At 46.2% G+C, this 20,475-nt stretch overlaps 1 protein-coding gene across 8 annotated transcripts in view; it reads right to left on the minus strand.

Annotated features, from left to right (window-relative positions):
• VWA3A (von Willebrand factor A domain containing 3A) overlaps positions 1–20,475 on the minus strand; it is a 68,569-nt gene that overhangs the window by 35,322 nt on the left and 12,772 nt on the right. For all 8 annotated transcript variants that reach the window (XM_058710892.1, XM_058710891.1, XM_058710893.1 and 5 more), the window contains 9 exons: positions 20,049–20,172; positions 15,351–15,475; positions 15,178–15,255; positions 12,533–12,587; positions 6,617–6,715; positions 5,099–5,205; positions 1,422–1,547; positions 992–1,100; positions 693–758 (listed from right to left, as the gene is read on the minus strand). In XM_058710892.1, coding sequence (XP_058566875.1) covers positions 693–758; positions 992–1,100; positions 1,422–1,547; positions 5,099–5,205; positions 6,617–6,715; positions 12,533–12,587; positions 15,178–15,255; positions 15,351–15,475; positions 20,049–20,172 — 889 coding nt within the window. The remainder of the gene's footprint in view (positions 1–692; positions 759–991; positions 1,101–1,421; positions 1,548–5,098; positions 5,206–6,616; positions 6,716–12,532; positions 12,588–15,177; positions 15,256–15,350; positions 15,476–20,048; positions 20,173–20,475) is intronic.

The following is a 20,475-nucleotide window of genomic DNA, read 5'->3' on the forward strand; positions in this document are numbered from 1 at the left end:
GTCCATGGCCTCAACAAACAGAGTCTGGAAAATGACAGAAATGACATAAACAGAAGGGGTGTTACCCAAGGAAAATGTTGCCTGACCCTGGCTCCTTGGTGTTAAATGCTAGACATGGCGACACTCGAACACTGTGAGATGCAAATATTCATTTGCTTATGGCTATTCATGGTTACAGGCAAGACACAGCCTGTTAGCTGAACAGACAGTTGGATTTTCAATCCGCCAAATGGCTCCATACACATTTGCTAATTGTTACCTCCATTGTGGACACAGGTGGCACGAACGGACGGATTGGTACAGAACTGATGGCTCACTCACAGTTGACCCTGCAGTAGCAGGGATGTACTTGGAGGAAGAACTGAGACAACTGTTTCAGACTCACAGCTTTGATGGGAGCAGAGGTGGAGTAGGGCCCACATTGTTGTCGACTGGATAGAGATTTTGGATTCTACCGGCAATGCGTTAAAAGTCTTCTAGGCACACTGGTGCACAATCAACTCATCGCGCATGCTGAGCAAAGGATCTCCTGTGACTTCATGCTGTCCCTGCTATTCCCACATATTCATTTTGACCTGATTATACTGAGCATGGTGGTGGGGGAGGGAAGCAAGTACAGATCCCCCAGAAACAGCCTTGGAGCCAGGCAGGGAGGGAGGAGAGGGACACCGCGTGTTGACAGAAGGGCTTACCTCCGTCTCTGTGCTATAGCAGTGATAGTAGCCCCCAAGAGCTTCTGCAAGGTTCTTTAGGACAGCCTGTAGGGAGGGAGACAGGGTCAGCTCTCCATAGGGCAATGCCAGTAGTCTGACAAGCCTTCTCCTTGACTGAGCCTCCCAACTGCCCAAAGGGAGAATTAGGTACAAGGAGAGTTGTGTTCTGGTCCGTAGTTTGGGAGGGGGTCCCTGTCCATGCACGGAGCCCCCAGCGCTGGCCCAGCTAGCTCCCTATGGCCAATCCAAGGGAAACATTGGAGAATCCCAGTACTTACAGGGGGCACCTGATCGTTGCATTTGTAGGTGATGATGCGGGTGATGAGGTCCCGTCCCACAGTGGACTGTTGGATGTAGTTGGACAGAATTTCAGAAGGCTGATCTGGGCTGGGGAGAAGACAGAAGAAAACAGGGTTCCCCAGGTCAAATCACTTTGAGGACCATCCAGAGAAAACGGGAACATCTACCAAATCGAACTGACCACATGTGTTTCAGGTCACCTGGGGAACGTGTGGGGAGGAGTGTACTGCAGGTCTGGCCTGCCCTGGCTGCCCCCTGCCCTGACACCTGTGGACAGATGGCCTGTGAACGAAATCCTTCTCTCAAGCGTGTGTGAAGAGTCATGCTTGATGGTCTTTCCTCTAACAATGGATTGGTTCTCCAGCCCCCTTGATGTGGTCTGTTACCCACGTAGGAAAGGAGACCTACCAGCTGCCCATTATGATCACCAGAGAATTCAGTCCCTTCAGGGTGAAGATTTTCCTCAGGGCTTGTAGCAGATTGCTGCCCCCATCAGGCTGGAGCTTCTTCACCCAGAGCTTGAGTTCCTGGAGGCTGTGTAGACAACAGACACCTAAACACAGTACTCTTTCGGGGTGCCAGGCTCAGCACAAACACAAACTCATTTTAGACTAACAATAATTCTTTTCTTTTTTTTTTAATTTTTTAAGTTTAGGGGTGCCTGGGTGGCTCAGTCGGTTAAGCATCTGACTTCAGCTCAGGTCATGATCTCACGGCTCGTGGGTTCAAGCCCCGCATCGGGCTCTGTATTGACAGCTCAGGGCTTGGAGCCTCCTTCAGATTCCATGTCTCCTTCTCTCTCTGCCCCTCCCCTGCTAACGCTCTGTCTTTCTCTCTTTCAAAAATAAATAAACAAAAAAAATTAAAAATAAATAAAAATAAAATTTTAACATTTATTTATTTATTCATTTATTTATTTTTTGAAAGAGAGAGAGAGAGAGACAGAGCGAGCACACAAGCAGGGGAGGGGCAGAGAGAGGGGGAGAAAGAGACAGAATCCCAAGTGGGCTCTGCACCATCAACGCAGAGTCTGATGTGCGGCTTGAACTCATGAACTGTGAGATCATGATCTGAGCCGAGATCAGGAGTCGGATGCTTAACCAACTGCGGCCTCCAAGTGCCCAGACTAATAATAATTCTTGAGGTGGATACCTTCGTTCCAATTTTATAGATGAGAAGACCCAGTTAGGACTTGCCCAAGGTGATACTGTAAGCAACTGGCAACACTGGGATATCAAGCCAGGCCTGACTCTAGAACCTGAGGTTCAAGCAGCTCTGCCCATCAGGGGGTCTGGGCTAAGTTCCTTCTCGATCCTGCCACACAAACCCCACTCCAAGTGCAGAGTGAATGCCCTGACCCCAGGAGCACTCCAAAAGGAGGCACCGTGGCTGTGTGGCCGCATCTCACGTGGACTGGGATATACTCCGGCCCTAAGAGGGAAGAAGATGTGAAGCAGTGCTTTCTCCATTAAATACCTCACATGGTACCAGTGAGAGAGTTCTGCTCTTTCCATTTCTCTTTGACCAAAAAAGTAAAGAAAGAAAAATAAGAAAAACAAAAATAAAATAAAAAACTTCAGCTCAGAGCTAGTAAGCCTGTCTTTCATTATGCTAAGTGTTGAGTCTCCCTTTTAAACAAAGGGAAAGAGGCGCCTGGGTGGCTCAGTCGGTTGAGCATCCAACTCTTGATTTTGGATCTCACAGTTCGTGAGTTCAAGTCCCTGCATCGGGTTAAGCACTGACAGTGTGGAGCCTGCTTGGGATTCCCTCTCTTTCTCTCTCTCTCTCTCTCAAAATAAATAAGTAAACTTAAAAAAAAAATAAACAAAGGGAAAGCAAATCCTAGGCCTACTGCCTTCTCTGGCCGATAGGTTTCAAGTTAGAATTTAATATCATTGTTTTGTTTGCTTTCGTTGTATTTATTGTTATGGCTGCATCCTAATTACGGCAAGCGATATGGGCTTCGTGATTATGGTACTGATAGTTTCCTTCAATAATCCATGTAGAATTGATGTTTTAAAATAGTACACGTGGCAGAGATGTGACAAAAATCACCAGGGTCATCCAGCAATGACTGCAGTTGAGAAGCTTTTGCCTATAACCTCATGGTGACTTTCAGATCTAACATCCCATAGGTGGGGTCTAACTGGAGTGGGAACCACAGCAAAAAAACCACTCTCATTCACTGAGTGCCCTCATTTCATGTTCACGAGAGTTCAGTGAGGGATAGGTATCTCTGACCTCTCTCTGCTGAAGACAGTTGAAGGACTGGTCAAGGTCACCTGCTCTGGGCTTTGGCAGCCAATCCTGGCTCTGCCACTTTGGGCACGTGCCCTAACACGAGTCCCAGTTTTTTCATTGGCAAAATGGAGATAAGAATCCTATTCCAAGTGCTGGCCCTAAGTATTAAGTAAGATAGCTCATGCTAAGCACTTAGCATCGCACCTAACGTGTGGTAGGTGATCAAGGATTTTCTCTTCATGGAAAAGACATTTTTATTTACTGGCATAAGTAAGTAGAAATTCTTACACATCTTCCTTTTCCCCCCTCTATGCTCCCCTCCAAAACCCCAAACTAAAAGCTTCCAAATAAAGGACTAGTTAAATCATAGTACATTTACAGTGGTATACTAATGTAGCCATTAAAAAAGAGTAAGGTTGGGAGAGCCTGGATGGCTCAGTTGGTTAAGCGTGCGACTCCTGATTTCAGCTCAGGTCATGATCTCGTGGTCTGTGAGATCAAGCCCCACGTCTGGCTCCACGCTGTGAGTGCAGAGTCTGCTTGGGATTCTCTCTCTTCCTCTCTCTTTGCTCCTTCCCTGCTCGCACGTGTTCACACACTCTCATTATCTCTCTCAAAAATAAATAAAAAATAATAACATTAAATAAATAATGTTAAAAATAATAAGGTAGATCTGTGTGTACTGAGAGAGAATGCTATGCAAGATTAAGTGCAAAGTCAAAGTGCAAGACAGTGCAACGCACTCCTGTTTGAATAAGCACACTGATGTGTGTATGTGTGGAAGTGGGTAGAGGAAACAGTTAATGGGAGGTGAGAGAGACTCTATTATTTATCCTTTCATGCTGTTTGAATTTTTTTAAATGTTTATTTTTGAGAGAGAGAGAGAGAGACCGCACAAGCAGGGGAGGGGCAGAGAGAGAGACAACAAAACCTGAAGCAGGCTCTAGGCTCTGAGCTGTCAGCACAGAGCCCGAAGCGGGGCATGAACCCACAAACTGAAATCATGACCTGAGCCGAACTTGGACGTTCAACTGACTGAGCCACCCAGGTGCCTCCATGCTGTTTGAATTTTTATTTAAAAAAATTTTTTTTTTTTTTTTTAAATTTTTTTTTTCAACATTTTTTATTTATTTTTTTTTGGGACAGAGAGAGACAGAGCATGAACGGGGGAGGGGCAGAGAGAGAGGGAGACACAGAATCGGAAACAGGCTCCAGGCTCCGAGCCATCAGCCCAGAGCCTGACGCGGGGCTCGAACTCACGGACCGCGAGATCGTGACCTGGCTGAAGTCGGACGCTTAACCGACTGCGCCACCCAGGCGCCCCTAAAAAAATTTTTTTAACGTTTATTTATTTTTGAGACAGAGAGAGACACAGCATGAATGGGGGAGGGGCAGAGAGAGAGGGAGACACAGAATCGGAAGCAGGCTCCAGGCTCTGAGCCATCAGCCCAGAGCCCGACACAGGGCTCGAACTTGCGGACCGCGAGATCATGACCTAAGCTGAAGTCAGACGCTTAACTGACTGAGCCACCCAGGAGCCCCTGTTTGAATTTTTAAAAATGAACACGTATTATCTTAAAAATAACAAAACTATCTTTGCTAGTTGGCTAGAGAAAAATGGCACCTGTGGTTGTCTTGTCTTTTCATTTTGTGGATTGCTCACGACGCTGGCCACTTTTCCAAAGGTTACTGGTCCCTGCGTTTCTGCTCTGTGAGTTGACTCTTTGTACTCACTGACCTGTTGGGGTCTTGGGTTTGCACTGTGCTCATTCACGAAAGACTCTACCACATAGAGAGGAAAATGAACAAGCAAACATTCTGGCCAAGGTCGGGTAGATACTCACGTGGAGGGGCTGACTTCCACGGGGTCTGGCCAGAGGGCACTGGTGCTGGTGCCGAAGGACAGGACATACAGCTTCTCCTTGTGGCTCAGCTGCTCATCAATGAGGCTCTGGCAGACAAAGGGACATCATTGGCTCCTGGAGCCGTGGGCCACATGGAGCCTGGCTTCACTCCTCATGCCGGGGCTGGGCCCTCTCAGTTGGGGTGTGAACCATGCTGAGACAGGGTTGCTTAGTGGCCCCAAGCTGACATTTGCTTCCTGCCCACTGAGTCGCAAGGAAGCGTGGGATGAGTGCCCCTGGTGGCCCATCCCAGCCTGTGTGCGTGGTGGAGCCAGGGCACCGGCCTCAGCCTACAGATTGGCACACCACCCTGGGAGGCTGTGTCCTGACTCACTCCCAGTGACTGCAGACTGACGTCGTCTTCCGGAGCAGCTCCTCAGGGTGGCCACACACTTGGGTTGTGGACTATGGGGGGAGGGGATGTGAGTGTCTCAGCTACCCATCTCAGCATGCGCTATGGTTGGACCCTTAACTGTGGCACCCAGGGAGGAGGGGGACAGGGGTCGGGGGGGGGGGGCAGTGGTTTCTTGCCCAAACACGGTGGCTATGCGATGGGCACAAGGCCAGCCTGTTTGATGCTCTCAAGCTGCCGCTGATGAATCCCCAATAGTAAGATAGCTTCTCCTCTTCTTCCTGGCTAGAGTTTCATCTGTATGCCACCAACATGACCCCTGCCATGGCTAATATTCGACCAGCCCGCCTGGGGAATCTTTAGAAACTCAGCCCCGAGGACGTGTCATGAAGGGGTCTGCGCTATTTCCTGACATCCGTTGAGACCAGGAACGGGGGACAAGCATGGACAACAAGTCCATGTTGAACCCTAAGAGTCCTCAAACTGACTATTGCCTCCAAAATTCTAGGGGTTCCCATAAGAAAATAGCCTCTCCACATTAGTTCACAGAGGCTACAGAGGTTTTATTTTCCATGCCAGACTTTGTACTGAGCACTTAACTTGAGTGAACTCCTTTCATCCCATGGCAACCCTGTCAGGTGGCCACTGTTATCATCGTATTTTACTGATGAGGTAACCTAGGCATAGGGAGATTAGGTAGCAAGGCCACTGCCTCCAAGTGGCAGATGTGGCTGGGACTTGAGCCCAAGTCATCTAACTCTGGAGTTCTTAGCTTCTTTGTTATGGACAATGCCAAAGAAAATGGGATCGCTCTTGGGTCCAGAAAAGACCAGGAGACTGGGGCTATGCTATGCTGCGGTCAGTCCAAGTGATTAGTCTTCCCGTCCTCTTTCCGGGGAACTTGGGGGCTCTTGTGGACAAGTCTAGCTAGCAGGGACTGCTGTGGTAAGAATATTAGAAACTCACACTGGAACTGAAAAGGACTCCGTGTTTGGGTTTCACAGAAACCTTTGCAGTTGCTATAAGGGAATCCAAGGAGCAAGCTCACAAAGGGGAGGGGGTGATGGGGGTGGCTCCAGGTACTTTTCTGTGCCAGAGAGACTTACCAGGAGGTCATTTTGGAACTCCTCTTTTTGAGAGCCACTGCCAATGGCGGACACATCAACGATGATGCCAACTCTGGCTCCCTTGATGAGGCCAAATGCCTAAAACCAAAGAGGGCATGTGGAAATAACCAGCACAACTCTGTGCTTCTCTGAAGCCTCTTCCCGGGCATCTCTGCATGATGCAGACATTGGAACATACCCTCCGACCTCAAAAAGCAGCAGAAGGCAGGCCCATTTTACAGAGGAAAAAGCAAGACTCGATGTCCTGACTTTAGATCTGGGCAGTATCTGTTTTTATTTCTTTCTTTAAAAAAAATTTTTTTTAATGTTTATTTACTTTTGAGACAGACAGAGACAGAATGTGAGTGAGTTAGGAGCAGAGAGAGAGGGAGACACAGAATCTGAAGCAGGATCCAGGCTTCGAGCTGTGAGCACATAGCCCGATGCGGGGCTCGAACTCACGAGCTGTGAGATCATGACATGAGCTGAAGTCGGCTGCTCAACCGCCAAGCCCCCCAGGCACCCCGTATCTGCTCCTATTTTGTGGCAGCCTCCTCTTCACAAGGGTTTTTCCCCTCACGTCCACTCTTATAAAGTAACACATGTCCGTTAAAGACAATTTGGAGACCAGAGGAAAGCATCCTTTGTAAGATACAAAGTCGGATATCTAATTCCATCAGCTGATTTTGTTCCATTTCTCTAGATCCTTATTTATTTTTCACCCACTCTACCAATCAAAGGTAGATGTGTCAAGCTCACGGCTGCCATGGTATTTCTGGGAGTTTCTAATTCTGTTTCTAGCGGTTCTCACATTCTATATGCCAACGCGGTTTGACTCTGCCCGGGACTTCATCCTGTTACGGCTGCATCATGAACCGGGATTTTCATTCATGCAAAACGGCTAGTTCTCTAGGGGCAGTGGGTTCCATTTGATGCTTTTGGCCTGAAATCTCACTTTCCATTTTTCCTGCTTGATTAACTTCTCCTCTCAGAGAGGTGTGTTTTATATCTCTCACAGCCCAACATTTCCTTTACTACACTCCCTCAGCAAGTGATTTTTGCCTCCGATTTCACTGAGAAATGAAAAATGAACCAGTTTTGTTTTGTTTGTGTTTTAAGTTATTTTTTATATTATTTATTGTTTTAAGTAATCTCCACACCCAATGTGAGGCTTGAACTCCTGACCCTGAGATCAAGTGTCACATGCTTCACTGACTGAGCCAGCCAGGCGCCCCTGTTTTATTTTTTAATCTTTCCTTGCCTGCCTGCCCACCTTTGCCTACACACTTAGGCTTTTCCCCTGTTACAATGTATCTATGGCAACTACCAAAGCTCCAAGGCCAACCCTGTGGCTTCCATTACTGGCTCTTCTTTGGTCAAATAGGGACTTTGCTACCGTAACCATCCCTTCTCCTGGACTTCCTGTTCCATCACCACACCATTTCCATCGCTACACAAATAGGCTGTCCTGTTGCCCATCTGAAAGAGGAAATAAACCTTCCAGGACCCCACCTCTCCCTCCTGCTACCCCACCTCATTTCTCTGCTTCCTATTTTAGAGTTGCTTCCTGACCCCCCATTTCTCTGCCACCCCCTCAGTTTAGGCTCTCAACTCCTCACTCCCCTGAAGCCACCCATGACAAGGTGATCAGTGAGCTCACTCTTACCAGACCCAATGGGCAAATGTAAGTTCTCAACTTTCTCCAGTTCTGAGGGGCACAGGACACCATTTGGCTGTGTCAAGAACATGACAAGTTGAAGCACTTAATGAATACACTTGTCTTTCAGGACATCACATTTTCCTGTTTCTTCTTCCACTTGCTGGCCAGTCCTTCTTACTCTCCACCCTCTCCTCCCAAAGTCTAAATTAGGGGACTGTCCTGGGAACTTGTTAGATGTAAAATCTCAAGTCCCACCCTAGATTTGCCTAATTAGAGTCTGCATTTTAACAAAATCCACACACCCCCGCCCCCACCACCACCAAAAGGGATTTGGCTGCCATAAGTTTGAGAAGCACAGGGTTAGGGGTCCATCATCCTTTAGCCTCCTTACCTACACCAGGGTTTGTCAAACCCCAAACTAGTGACATTTTTTAAAAAAATGTTTATTTATTTATTTTGAAAGAGAGAGAGACAAAGATCAAGGGGGAAGGGGCAGAGAGAGAGAGAGAGAGAGAGAGAGAGAGAGAGGGAGTCAGAGAATCCCAAGCAGGCCCCGGGCTGTCAGCACAGAGCCCAATGTGGGGCTTGAACCCACCAACTGTGAGATCATGACCTGAGCAGAAATCAAGAGTTGGACGCTTAACCAGATGAGCCACCGAGGCACCTCCTGAACTGTTAACATTTTGAGCTGGACAGTCCTCTGTTGTGGGGAGCTGACCAGACCATTGTAGGGTGTTTAGCAGCTTCCCTGGCAAGCTGCCCTCCCAGTCTTGTCAATGAAACATTTCTCCAGACAACGCCAAATGTCCCCTGGGGTGAGGGTGGAGGGACAAAATCACCCCCGCTCCCAGTAAGAACCACAGTTCTGCACTCAGCCGCTAAGTGATCTCCCGTGTCTCAGGGATTTGAATACCATTGGTACACTGATGATAATCCAGTGCCCATCTGCAGGCAGAGCCCTTGCAGTTCCAAACTTCTGCATCCGACTGCCTGCTCGCGTCTCTGCCTGGGTGTCCAGCAAGTCTCTCAGACTCCATGTGGTGAAACCAAGACCTCTTGATTTTCCTCCTCACACCTGGTCCTCTCGTGAACGGCCTTCGACACGCACCCCGCTGGCCCCAAGCCCATGCGATCCACCAGCCCTGCAGGCTCTACCTTCAGGCCACGTCCTGAGTCCAACCATTTCTCGTTCCATCCACCTGAGCGCTTGAGCCTAAGACACCACCACTCTGACCTGACCTTTGTTCTCTATGGTCAGTTTATGAAGCAGGCACAATGGCTTTTTTGAAACTTAAGTCAGATCATGTCACTCCCCTGCTTAAAACCCTCACCTGTAGAATAAAATCTGAACTCTGCAAGGACATTCCTGATTTGAGCCTCCTCTCCTCCCCTTCTCCTCCCTGTTGTTCACTCTGTGCTTGCTGCCCTGACCTGCTTGCTGCTTCTAGAACATGCTAAGCTTGTTCTTGTCTTAGAGCCTGGGCATTTGCTGTTTCCTCTGCCTGGAACATTCTTGCCTAGATGTCTACATGGGAATGCCCTTATTTCCTTCAGGTCAGTTGCCTGTTCAAAGGCCTCCTCTTTGACCCTTCTATTTCAATAGTCCCCCTTTGGGGCCCCTGGGTTGCTCAGTCGGTTAAATGTCTGAGTTCAGCTCAGGTCATGATCTCACAGCTTGTGAATTCAAGCCCCGTGTTGGGCTGTATGCTGGCAAGGAGGAGGCTGCTTTGGATTTTCTCTCTCCCTCTCTCTGTCCCTCTCCTCCTCCCCTCCTCTCAAAAAATAAATAAATAAACATTTAAAAGAAAAACAGCACTCCTTCTATCCTACTCTCGATTCCCTTACCCTGCTTGCTTTTCTTTAAGCACTATCACTAACTTGACCTTGCATATGATTTGCTAAATTATTCATTGTCCTCTCGCACTGGACTATAATCTCCACGAAGGTGGGACCTTCACATTGGTCATGTTTCTAATCCTTAATCCTGGACCAGTGCCTGATATGTAGTAGCCTTCCAATCAATATTTGCTGAATTCAGGACCCAAATGAGGTCTGAGGCCTCCCAGGACATTACCGATCCTCAGGGGCCGAAAGAAGCTCAAATCAAGGGCCAGTTTTATTCCTTTTAAAATTTGAGGAACTGCCCTTAGAGCATTTGTTATTGAAAACATTCATCCTCTTACACTTAGCCATTGGAATTCTAGACGTTTTTCTGATAGAAATAACTGGAAAAGTACATAAGAGGGGACTGGAGCCTGGTGATGCTAGATATTCCCATTTTTCAAGCGAGGGCTAAAAAACAGACATAAACATGAAACATCAGGATTTTCAATCTTGGCAACTAACTCGGGAAATATTTAAACTGTGTGGGCCAAGAAAAGTATGGCTGTGGGCCAGATTTGCCAGCATGCCACTAGTTTATAAGCCATAATATCCTCCATAAATATGGAAACAGACACCCAGAGGAGTGAGGCCACTTGCCTATGGCCTTGCTGACAGTAGTTGGGAAGTGGGCCCAGTGATGGCCTGTCCGGCACCCCAGGCTGCCTCAGCACCCAGAGGACCCACGAGTTGGTGTATGGGTGATCGCTTCCCTGGGATCCAATTGGGGCTTGTTTCATGGTTCCTCTGTAGCTCCAACAGAAGCAGGGCCACCTGGGTGGCTTGGTCAGTTGAGCGTCCAACTTCGGCTCAGGTCATGATCTCATGGTTCGTGAGTTTGAGCCCGATGCTCGCTGCTGTCAGCACAGATGCCACTTCGGATCCTCTCTCTCTCTCTCTCTCTCTCTGCCCCTCCCCTGCTCACTCTTTTTATCTCAAAAATGAACGGGGCACCTGGGTGGCTCAGTTGGTTAAGTGTCCGACTTTGGCTCAGGTCATGATCTCGTGGTTTGCGAGTTCGAGCCCCACATCTGACTCCAGGCTGTCAACATAGAGCCCGCTTCAGATCCTCTGTCTCCCTCTCTTTCTGCCCCTCCCCTACGTTCGCTCTCTCCAAAATAAAATGTAAAAAAAAGTTTTTTTTAATGAATAAACATAAAAATAAATAAAGAAAAGGGTTGAGCAAAGAAAGGCCCAGCAATCCCTGCCTCCTTTGTCAAAAGTGCCAGGACAGGTGTAATACAGGTGGGTAAGTATGCAGAACATTCTCTGAATGGATGTTTTTGGAGTGTGTGAAGATTTCATCCCTCTGGGTTTTTCCTGCCTGTGTTATCATGTGCAATCAGAGGGGGCATGCCACAGCTGGAGTCGTACATCCACTGACCAGTCTAAGGGAGTGAAGAAGGTTCTGGATCCGAGACACAGATGACACCGGGGAATCAGCTGTGACAGGCAGCCTCAGCACTATGTTGTCACCTACTGGTCTTGCGTAGGGGTGGGGGTTGGGAGCAGGGAGCATGAATTTCAGCATCTGCCTGTCCCAGGGTTAAAGCAAGAACTGAGGATTACCTAAGGTGAAGCAAATGGTGAGCCAGTAATGTATCAGCTGGAGGAAAATAGGCGGACACAAATAAGAAAGCAAAACAAAGGTTAATTTGCCCAGGATCACTTTTCAACCCTTTGGATCTGAGGAAAGCATTTATTCAAACTTCTCAGAGAAGTTATGTCCAGATGATCAGCCTTAGTCATGACTTTCACTGTGGGTCTGAGATTAAATGGCTTAGGGGAACATCTGTTGTTTTCACCTGCCCAGGATCCATTTTCTGTTCTGGTAACAGCACCCTGGGTTTCCACGTGCAACCATCTATCCCCCTTTCTCAGTCTATGAGATTTGGGGGTATGTACCCAGTCTCCCTGCACGTCCCCCACCCCCTAGTTCCAGATCTACCTGTTAGTATATCTCACTCCTTGGCTATGGTGATCTAAACTGGCTATGGTCTAAATTGGCCCGAAGAGAGTCAATTCCAGGACTTGGGAGGGCACAGTGGGAAAGGAAGGTGAGGACCCTTTCAGAGTGTCACTTCAGCTGGTGTCATGTAAGCCTAGAGCTGCTGGTGACCACTTTTCCAAGCTGGGGAGAGCCTTCCTAAGAATAAAACCCAGAGGAAAGCAGAGCTCAGTGACAAAGAGATGACATCATCTGAGCCCATGGATACAGCTGTGTTTGGGTTTTTCATTTATGTAGGCCGAGAAATTCCTTTTTTTAGTTTAAGCCAGTTTAAGTTGGAGGTCTATCATTTGCAGCTGAAAGGACTGTGACAAATACAGATGGACTTAGGAAAAAGGGGGAGGAGAATGAAATCCTTGTCTCTTACCTTCCTGCTGCTTTCTGTGAGCCACTGGATTCTCTGTTGATAGAGTTCAATAGCTCTGCCAAAACACCAGAAAGACTCATCACCCAAGGTCACCTTCATCAGTGCGCAACAGCCACTTAACATGCATGGGAAGAAGGTGTGGATGGGATTTTGGGGTAATGTCTTGCTTGCTCTTCTCAAATCTGTGTCTCCTCAGGTGGGACTTCCCAGTCACCTGGAGAGGATCATAAATGCCCAACGGGGGCATTTCAGCAGTGTGTTCTCAGTGGACTGATTAAGAGAAAAAGACTTAGTTTCCAAAAGGTAGCTGGGGGAACTTCTTGAACGTGCCTTATTGCAAACCATTCCAATGGCTGGATGGAGACAGCATGTAACAGGTGCTCCAGTTAAGGACTCATCACTTGAATGTAACTGTTGCCCTCATTGAGAACAGGTGGGATTTGGGAGCCTACTGAAGGGCAAGCAAGATCTTTGATGTGAAATCATGGGGCAGTGGGTGGCAGGGAGAGTTTTAAGGTAGAAATAGAGCTTGGAGCATGAACTTCATAATGGGACAGGCTGGTCCTTGAGATTCAGCTCTGCCATTTACTAGCTGTGTGACCTTCAGCAGGTGTGGTGACCTCTCTGAACCTAAGCTTCATCATCTCCAACAAGAAGATAATACCAGGACTCTACCCAAGTCAACTTGCCAGAAGTCAACTTGCTGAAAATGCAATTGATTCCCTGAAAATCTGTTTGAATTAACCGAAGAGGCTTGAACATTCCTTAACATGCTCGATTCACAATTAAAACCAATCAGCCAAGGGGTGCCTGTGTGAAGGCTCGGTGAAGCCTCCGACTTCAGCTCAGGTCATGATCTCAAGATTCTCACGGCTCGTGTGTTTTGGGCCCCGCATTGGGCTCTGTGTGGATGCTCAGAGCCTGCTTCGGATTCTCTGGCTCCCTCTCTCCACCCCTCCCCCACTCATACTCCCTCTCTCGCAAATAAATAAATAAACATAAAGAAAATCAGCCAAAATATTGCAGAATTCTTTAAAAACCTGTTTAAACTTTCATATCCAATATACATTGTTATAAAAGTTAAAATGTTTTGATAAATCTGGAAAATTGGTCAGTTAGCAACTGAATTTTGGATAATTGACTTGAGAGTGACACTATATTTCCAGTTGTTGTGAGGTTTAAATAAGATAATACACGTAGCCCTCAGCAGAATTCCTGACACGTTAATAAATGATGGGTATTTATTATTATTATAGCCTTTTAGGAAACCTTATGCAAACAGTAATCATGGATCATAGATTGCTATAGCAGGGATGGAATGTATACATGTACTATGAAAATCTGGTTTTGACATGCAATTTGCAAAAGTATAAACTCAGTCTGTCATTGAAAAAGTGGTCACTCTTACCTATTTCATATCAAATGAAGGTGTAAGGTTTTATGTACTCACCTAAAGGGCCCATGGATTTTATTTTATTTTTAAATGTTTATTTATTTATTTTGAGTGAGGGAGAGAAAAAGCATGCATACTGCGTTTCTTTGATTACTAGAAAGAATGAACATTAAAATATATATACTTTTAGGGGCACCTGGGTGGCTCAGTCGGTTAAGCGTCTGACTTTGGCTCAGGTCATGATCTCATAGCTTGTGAGTTCGAGCCCCTTGTCTGGCTCTGTGCTGACAGCTGGGAGCCTGGAGCCTGCTTCAGATTCTGTGTCTCCCTCTCTCTCTCTGGCCCTCCCCCACTTGTGTGCTCTCTCTCTCTCTCTCAAAAATAAATAAACATTAAAAAAAATTTTTTTTATTATAAAAATAAAAGTATATACTTTCAGTGTTTTGTATGCCATCTTCTATGAATTGTTTATTCATCTTCTTTGTCCATTTTTCAATTTTGGTGTTTCGTTTCATATTGATTAGTTAGGCCTCATTATATAGAATATTACCCTTTCTTGTGTATTTTACAAAGGCTATTGTATACCTTTAAAATACAATCCTGGTCTTTTTATTAATAGAGTCTGACTTTGCATATATAGACAGAAAAGTCTTCTATTTCTAAGACCACACAGTCAACTTGAATATTTTCCTTTTTTTTTTTTTTTTTGACTTCAGTGATTTTAATTTTTATATTCATTTGCCATCTTATTTTGGTGCATCAATTCATTTCTTCTTTTCTAAATGATAAGTTGACTATCCAAAACAGTTTACTAAATAATCCATTCTTTCCACTGATTTCCACCCCCCCCTTTTTTTTTTCATCTATTTATTTTGAGGGAGAGAGTGTAAGCCGGGGAGGGGCAGGAAGAGGGAGAGAGAATTCCAAGCAAGCTCCACACTCAGCACAGAGCCTGATGTGGGGCTCCATTTCATGAACTGTGAGATCATAACCTGTGCTGATATCAAGAGTTGGACGCCCAACCAACTGAACCATCCATGTGTCCAAAGGGCTCATGGGTTTTAAAAAGCTGAGAAAAATTGGTATGGTCCAATCTCTTCATTTGAGGAAAGAGGGAATCAGGGCCGGAAGTGGGAGAGGCCCGGTCAAGAACCCAGAGATTGTTGTCTGAACAAAGTTACTTTCAGGCTGCTGAAATGAGGAAATTCTTGAGCTCTGGGGTTTTTGAGAAGATACGGAAAAACATACTTACCCAGAAAGCTTTGATTCAAATTGGTGGATCATCTGGGTGGAGAAGTGCACTTTCCTCATGACATCGCTGCCCTCCTCCCTGAAGAAGCAAAGTCTCATGAAGGGGTCTCTCCGGCCCAGGGGCGGGGTGTGTCATTACCGGCTTGGGGGTGAAGGGAGTGGAGCCAGACTTACAGTACTGTGGTGCCCTGGCTAATCAGGTCAGCCAAGGTGAGCCTCTCAAACTGTAAACTGTGCGTGGAAAGCCAGTCTTCCGGGTCCTCCCAAGCTGAAGGTTGGGTCTCGTCTCCCTGTAGCCTCTGTGAGACAGAGCCAGAGTCAAACAGAAAACTGGGGAGAGAGAGGGCAAGGCTGAGGACGCCCCAGGTTCCCTCCACACGGATGCCCAAGGGTTGCCAACTCTGAACGCAGTCTGTTCGAGAACTCACCTTGCCGAGGGAACTGAGGAATGAGGAGGCCTGTGTCCTAAGCCAGTTGCTCTGGGAATCCCCATTCTCATCCGTCACCTCATCCCCACTATGTGGGGACAATTCAAGGGTCACTCACCACATGCTGCCTCAAGAGAGACTGAATATACAGACAGACGATGGCTAGACCATATATGACAATACAACTCCGACCCATGACCTCTGTAGCCACCAGTCCACGAAGCCAAACCACAATTGTAGCCACTGGTCCAGAAGGGTCAGGACTTGGTCAATGACTGCCAGCTTTCCTATTTTTTTATCTCACATCCAGCTCAGCACCCACCAGAGAAGGCCGAATATGCCCTCAAAACCAATCCTATGAGATGCCCGCCTCCAGATTCCTTAAGCGAACACCTTCCTTCAGGGCGCATGTGAAGCTTTCCCCTTTTTCACCATAAAGCTTTCCAGCTCCCTGCCTTTGAGTCTCTGCCAAACACAAGTGAAGGTGGCTGACTCCCTTGCTAGAGCAGTTCTAAATAAATTGCCTCTGTTCTCATATGGGTGGTCTTTGCTTATTTCTACATTTGGATTTTCTGTATCTTCCCAGGTGTATGAATTTTGCCTTCTATCAGTCTGAAGGGTCCTCAACAAACATTTGTTGGCTGATGGGAGGGAATGGATTTATCCTGTCTAGTCCAGAGAAGACAGGAGCAGCAGGTAAGTTTTAAATATAGAATTTCCCCACTATTGTAGGAGTCTGGCCATGAAAAGGACTCTACCCCTTGCTTATACCTAGTGACATAATTACATAGTCCTAAGCTCAGGATTTGGGTGGTGGCCTTGGTGGTGGAACTGAAGTTATTCACGGCAAGCATTCAACACTGGTGATGCTTTCCAGGAACCAGAAGGTAGAGAAAACTGACCGGAGGCTCTGAGCCCATTTGGCCTTGATCAGCCTCTCCTGGAGGTTGGCATTTCTTCCTCTTCCCGGTGGGTGTTCCTGAGCCCTTCTATGCACTAGGTGTGGTCAGTGGTGGTAGGGCTACAGTGTGAACAAGACAGAAATGTTCTTGCCTTCTTGGAGCTTACATTCTAGAGTGGGCAGGGGGACAGAAGAGAAGAAATGAAATCTATGTATATAATTTCAAAAAGGAATAGTTCTAGTGAGAAAATGGAGCAGGGGAATGTGATATACAGTGAGTAGGGTAGAGATGGGGAGGTCACTTCAGCTGGGGTGGGGATCGGAGGAGGCCTCTGTGAGCCATCACCTGGAGGTCAAGAAGGAACCTGCCCTGTGCATGGCTAGGGAACACACATTCTGGGCAGAGGCATGGAGCGGGGAAGGAGTCAGAGTGTTTGAAGAGCAGAAAGGTGGCCACTGTGGTCGGTGTAACATGACACGAGTAGGGGCTGGGTAGGTGTGCAAGGCCTGGTTCAGGCCGGGCTTCCAGTGCGATCACTGTTGTTTGTGTGATACACCTAGGATGTAAATGTTGCCAGAATTGGTCATGACTCACTCAGGGTGTGAAACAGCATCATAAGGGAGGCCGGCTCAGTCCCACTATGACAGAAACTGCCATGCAGCATCTGATGACTGGGGAGTAGGTCTACACACTGTTTATCCCACCAAGACCCCCATCTACATTCAAAAATGGCTGTGCCCATCTCCCGGGCACTTGCTTGAACCCTAAGTTATTGCTGCTTGGGTTGTATTTGTCAGGGCTTTCATTGTACTGGGTGAGGTGGAGGACAGGAGGTTGAAAATTCTGCGGATAGCTGATTGAGCTCCACTAGGCAGGGTGGAAGACACAGGAAGAGGAAAGTCTAAAGAAGAGCAGGAGAGAAGAGAGTGCAGTATGTGGGGTTCTCCATCCACTTGCTTTGTGATGCTGGCCCAGTGGGTGTGGCTCTTTTCTCACCTGGGACACAGGCATGTGAAGCTACGGCAGCACCCAGCTGTGCATGTTGCTGCATTAACAGATCTCCACAATGGGGCACCCGGGTGGCTCAGTCTGTTAAAAGTCTGACTCCTGATTTCAGCTCAAGTCATGATCTCACAGTCGTGCATCGGGCTCAGTGTGGAGCCTGCTTGGGATTCTCTTTCCCTCTCCCTGCCCCTCGCCCACTTGTGCTCCTCCCATGCTCTCTTTCAAAATAAATAAATAAAACTTAAAAAACAACAACCTTAAAAAAAAAACCCAAACCAGATCTGAACAATGATCCTTATTGCCCCTCTCAATGAAAATGAAATGTTATTATATTCCAGCTAGATAGCATTGTATGCCCTCAGTTTTGTGCCTAAAGCCTGCTCACTGCCCTGTTTCTAAAGGAAATTAGCGAAAGAAAGAAAGAAAGAAAGAAAGAAAGAAAGAAAGAAAGAAAGAAAGAAAGAAAGAAAGAAAGAAAGAAAAGAAATCAGCAAGTGTTAAAGAAGTGTGAACAACACTAAGAGCAAACACTTGAATAGCACTTATTATGTGTCAAGCACTGTTCACACATTAACTCATTTAATTCTACAAAGGTGTTACTGTCATTACCCCATTTTACTGACAAGAAAACTGAGGCACATGGGGCACCTGGATGGCTCAGTCGGTTGAGTGTCCAACTTCAACTCAGGTCATGATCTCATGGTTCCTGGGTTCGAGGCCCGCGTCTAGCTCATTGATGACAGCTCAGGGCCTGGAGCCTGCTTCAGATTCTGTGTCTCCCTCTCTCTCTGCCCCTCCCCTGCTCATGCTCTGCTCATGCTCATGCCTCTCTCTCAAAAATAAGTAAACATTAAACATTTTTTAAAAAAATTAAAAAGAAAGAAAACTGAGGCACAGAGAATTTAAATAGTTTTCCCAAAGTCACACAAGCTGGTATGTGGCACAGCTGAGATTCAAACCCAAGCTCAAGTTAGCTCCAAACTGTGACTATTCTAATAATGGATTGAGGGAGAACTGATCAAAAGGTAAATTTCTCGTATGATTTTATGCTAATTAATGTCCTGCCCTTGAACAGCATCAACTAAAATCATGGTCCACCCATCTCACATTTAGGGAAACCCTGCTTTACATAGTATGAACACTAGATGTCACTCTCTTCATCTTTCAGGACTCAACTTGACTCCCTGGTTGAGGACTCCGTGCATGGTGGATTGAGAATTCACCTTTCTTCCATTTCACTTGAATTTGAAATAATATACCATGTTTTGGGGCATGGATTTTGTATCGTTAATATTTGAAGGTCCACCATTAACACATAGGCATTATAGATTTTGATGGTAGGGCATACTGATCATATAATAAGGTATGTGCTTTACATAGAGAGTCGTAAGCTCTTTACGTTGGGGTGATCCTTTCCATCTTTCCCACTGCTATTCATTTGTGAGGTATAGGAGGTCCCAGCTGTGGCTGACAATTGTATGAGTGGCCCTTGTACACCTGGGAAGTCATGTATTTGACATGAAATTAGATGAAGCAAAGACCCATATTATCAACATCTGAAGTCATTGGAAGAATCCCCCAGAATCTCAAGACTCTACTGACATTTCCTCATTTCCTTTTCATTAAAATTGCTTTCCTATTAGTGACAATACTTGAGAAAAGTAAAATAGGACCATTCTCCTGATTGTTTAATTGCCAGCCTTAAAACTGTATTGTTTTTGGACTGATTATCGTTACAAAGGTATCATCTTTAAACTCTTGTGTAGATGAGGTCGATGATTATAGGCCAGGCTTGTACCTAACAACTCCTGGTCACAATAGTTTCTGTAGTAGAGTGAATTCTGAGTTCTAGACACTCTAGCCACCATTGTGGGAAAATATTTCATTGACATGAACTAAAACCTAAAAGTCAGTCTAAAACCACAGTTCTGGTTATTCTAGAAGTTAATTCTCCTGCCATAATGCTCTTGCTCTGATAGCACTTCTGAAATGGATTTTTAGATCTAGGTTTTAGGGAATCCTCACAGAAAGACAAATCTTAGAAAGGGGAATTTTAGAATTACATTCCTTAGTCTTCAGGCTTTGATAATATAGACAATCTTCATATACTCCTGAATATTTAATGATATGGCCAAAAAGGCTATAGAATTTGCATAAAAGCATAGATATGCCTGTCATTTCTAAAGGCAGAGGATGGGTTAGATGGTTAAGCATCTGTCTCTTGCTTTTGGTTCAGATCATGATCTCAGGGTTGCAGGATCGAGCCCTGCATTGGGCTCCATGCTGGGTGTGGAGCCTTCTTGAGAATCTCTCTCTCTCTCCCTCTCTCTCTCCCCCTCTTTCCTTTACCCCTCCCTCCTCCCACTTGCACTCTCATAAACAAACAAACAAACAAATAAAGGCAGAGGATTAGAGATGAATGCTTAACTAATCTTTTTAACCCCAAGATCATATGTGAAGAAAGAAACAACACATTCTGCATTCCCTGACTATGACTTGTAAGCACTGTGACTCACTTAAAGCACTATGGTTTTTACCAGTAAATCCTGTGTCTGGTTAACATGTGTAACCAGTAGTCCGTTGTCTGGATTTTGGCTGAGTCCATGGATATCCTTCTGGTCCAAGTGCTTCTTTGAATCTCTGTCATTGTTTCTCCTTACACTACAAAACACACAGTGAGCGATTGATCAATGTCCCAGCACTAGACATTGACTCCACATTGTCAGGTTCTCCAGAGACATTTTTATTTCCCTATGGTAAATGGGAAGGGTTCTTGCAGAGTCCTGATAAGAGGTGGGCTCCAGGTTCATAAGACATTTTATTCTATGGTTCTGGTAGTGAGAAAACTGAAGCCCTTGGGCATAAGATGATGCCATGACCATTTACCCAGTCTCACTTCAAGACAAGTATTCCCCCATCGACTGTCTTGAACAAAATGTTGTTACTATTGTTTTCATTTGAAAA

This window comes from Neofelis nebulosa, chromosome 18 (genome assembly GCF_028018385.1).
Source record: "Neofelis nebulosa isolate mNeoNeb1 chromosome 18, mNeoNeb1.pri, whole genome shotgun sequence".
NCBI lineage: Eukaryota > Metazoa > Chordata > Mammalia > Carnivora > Felidae > Neofelis > Neofelis nebulosa.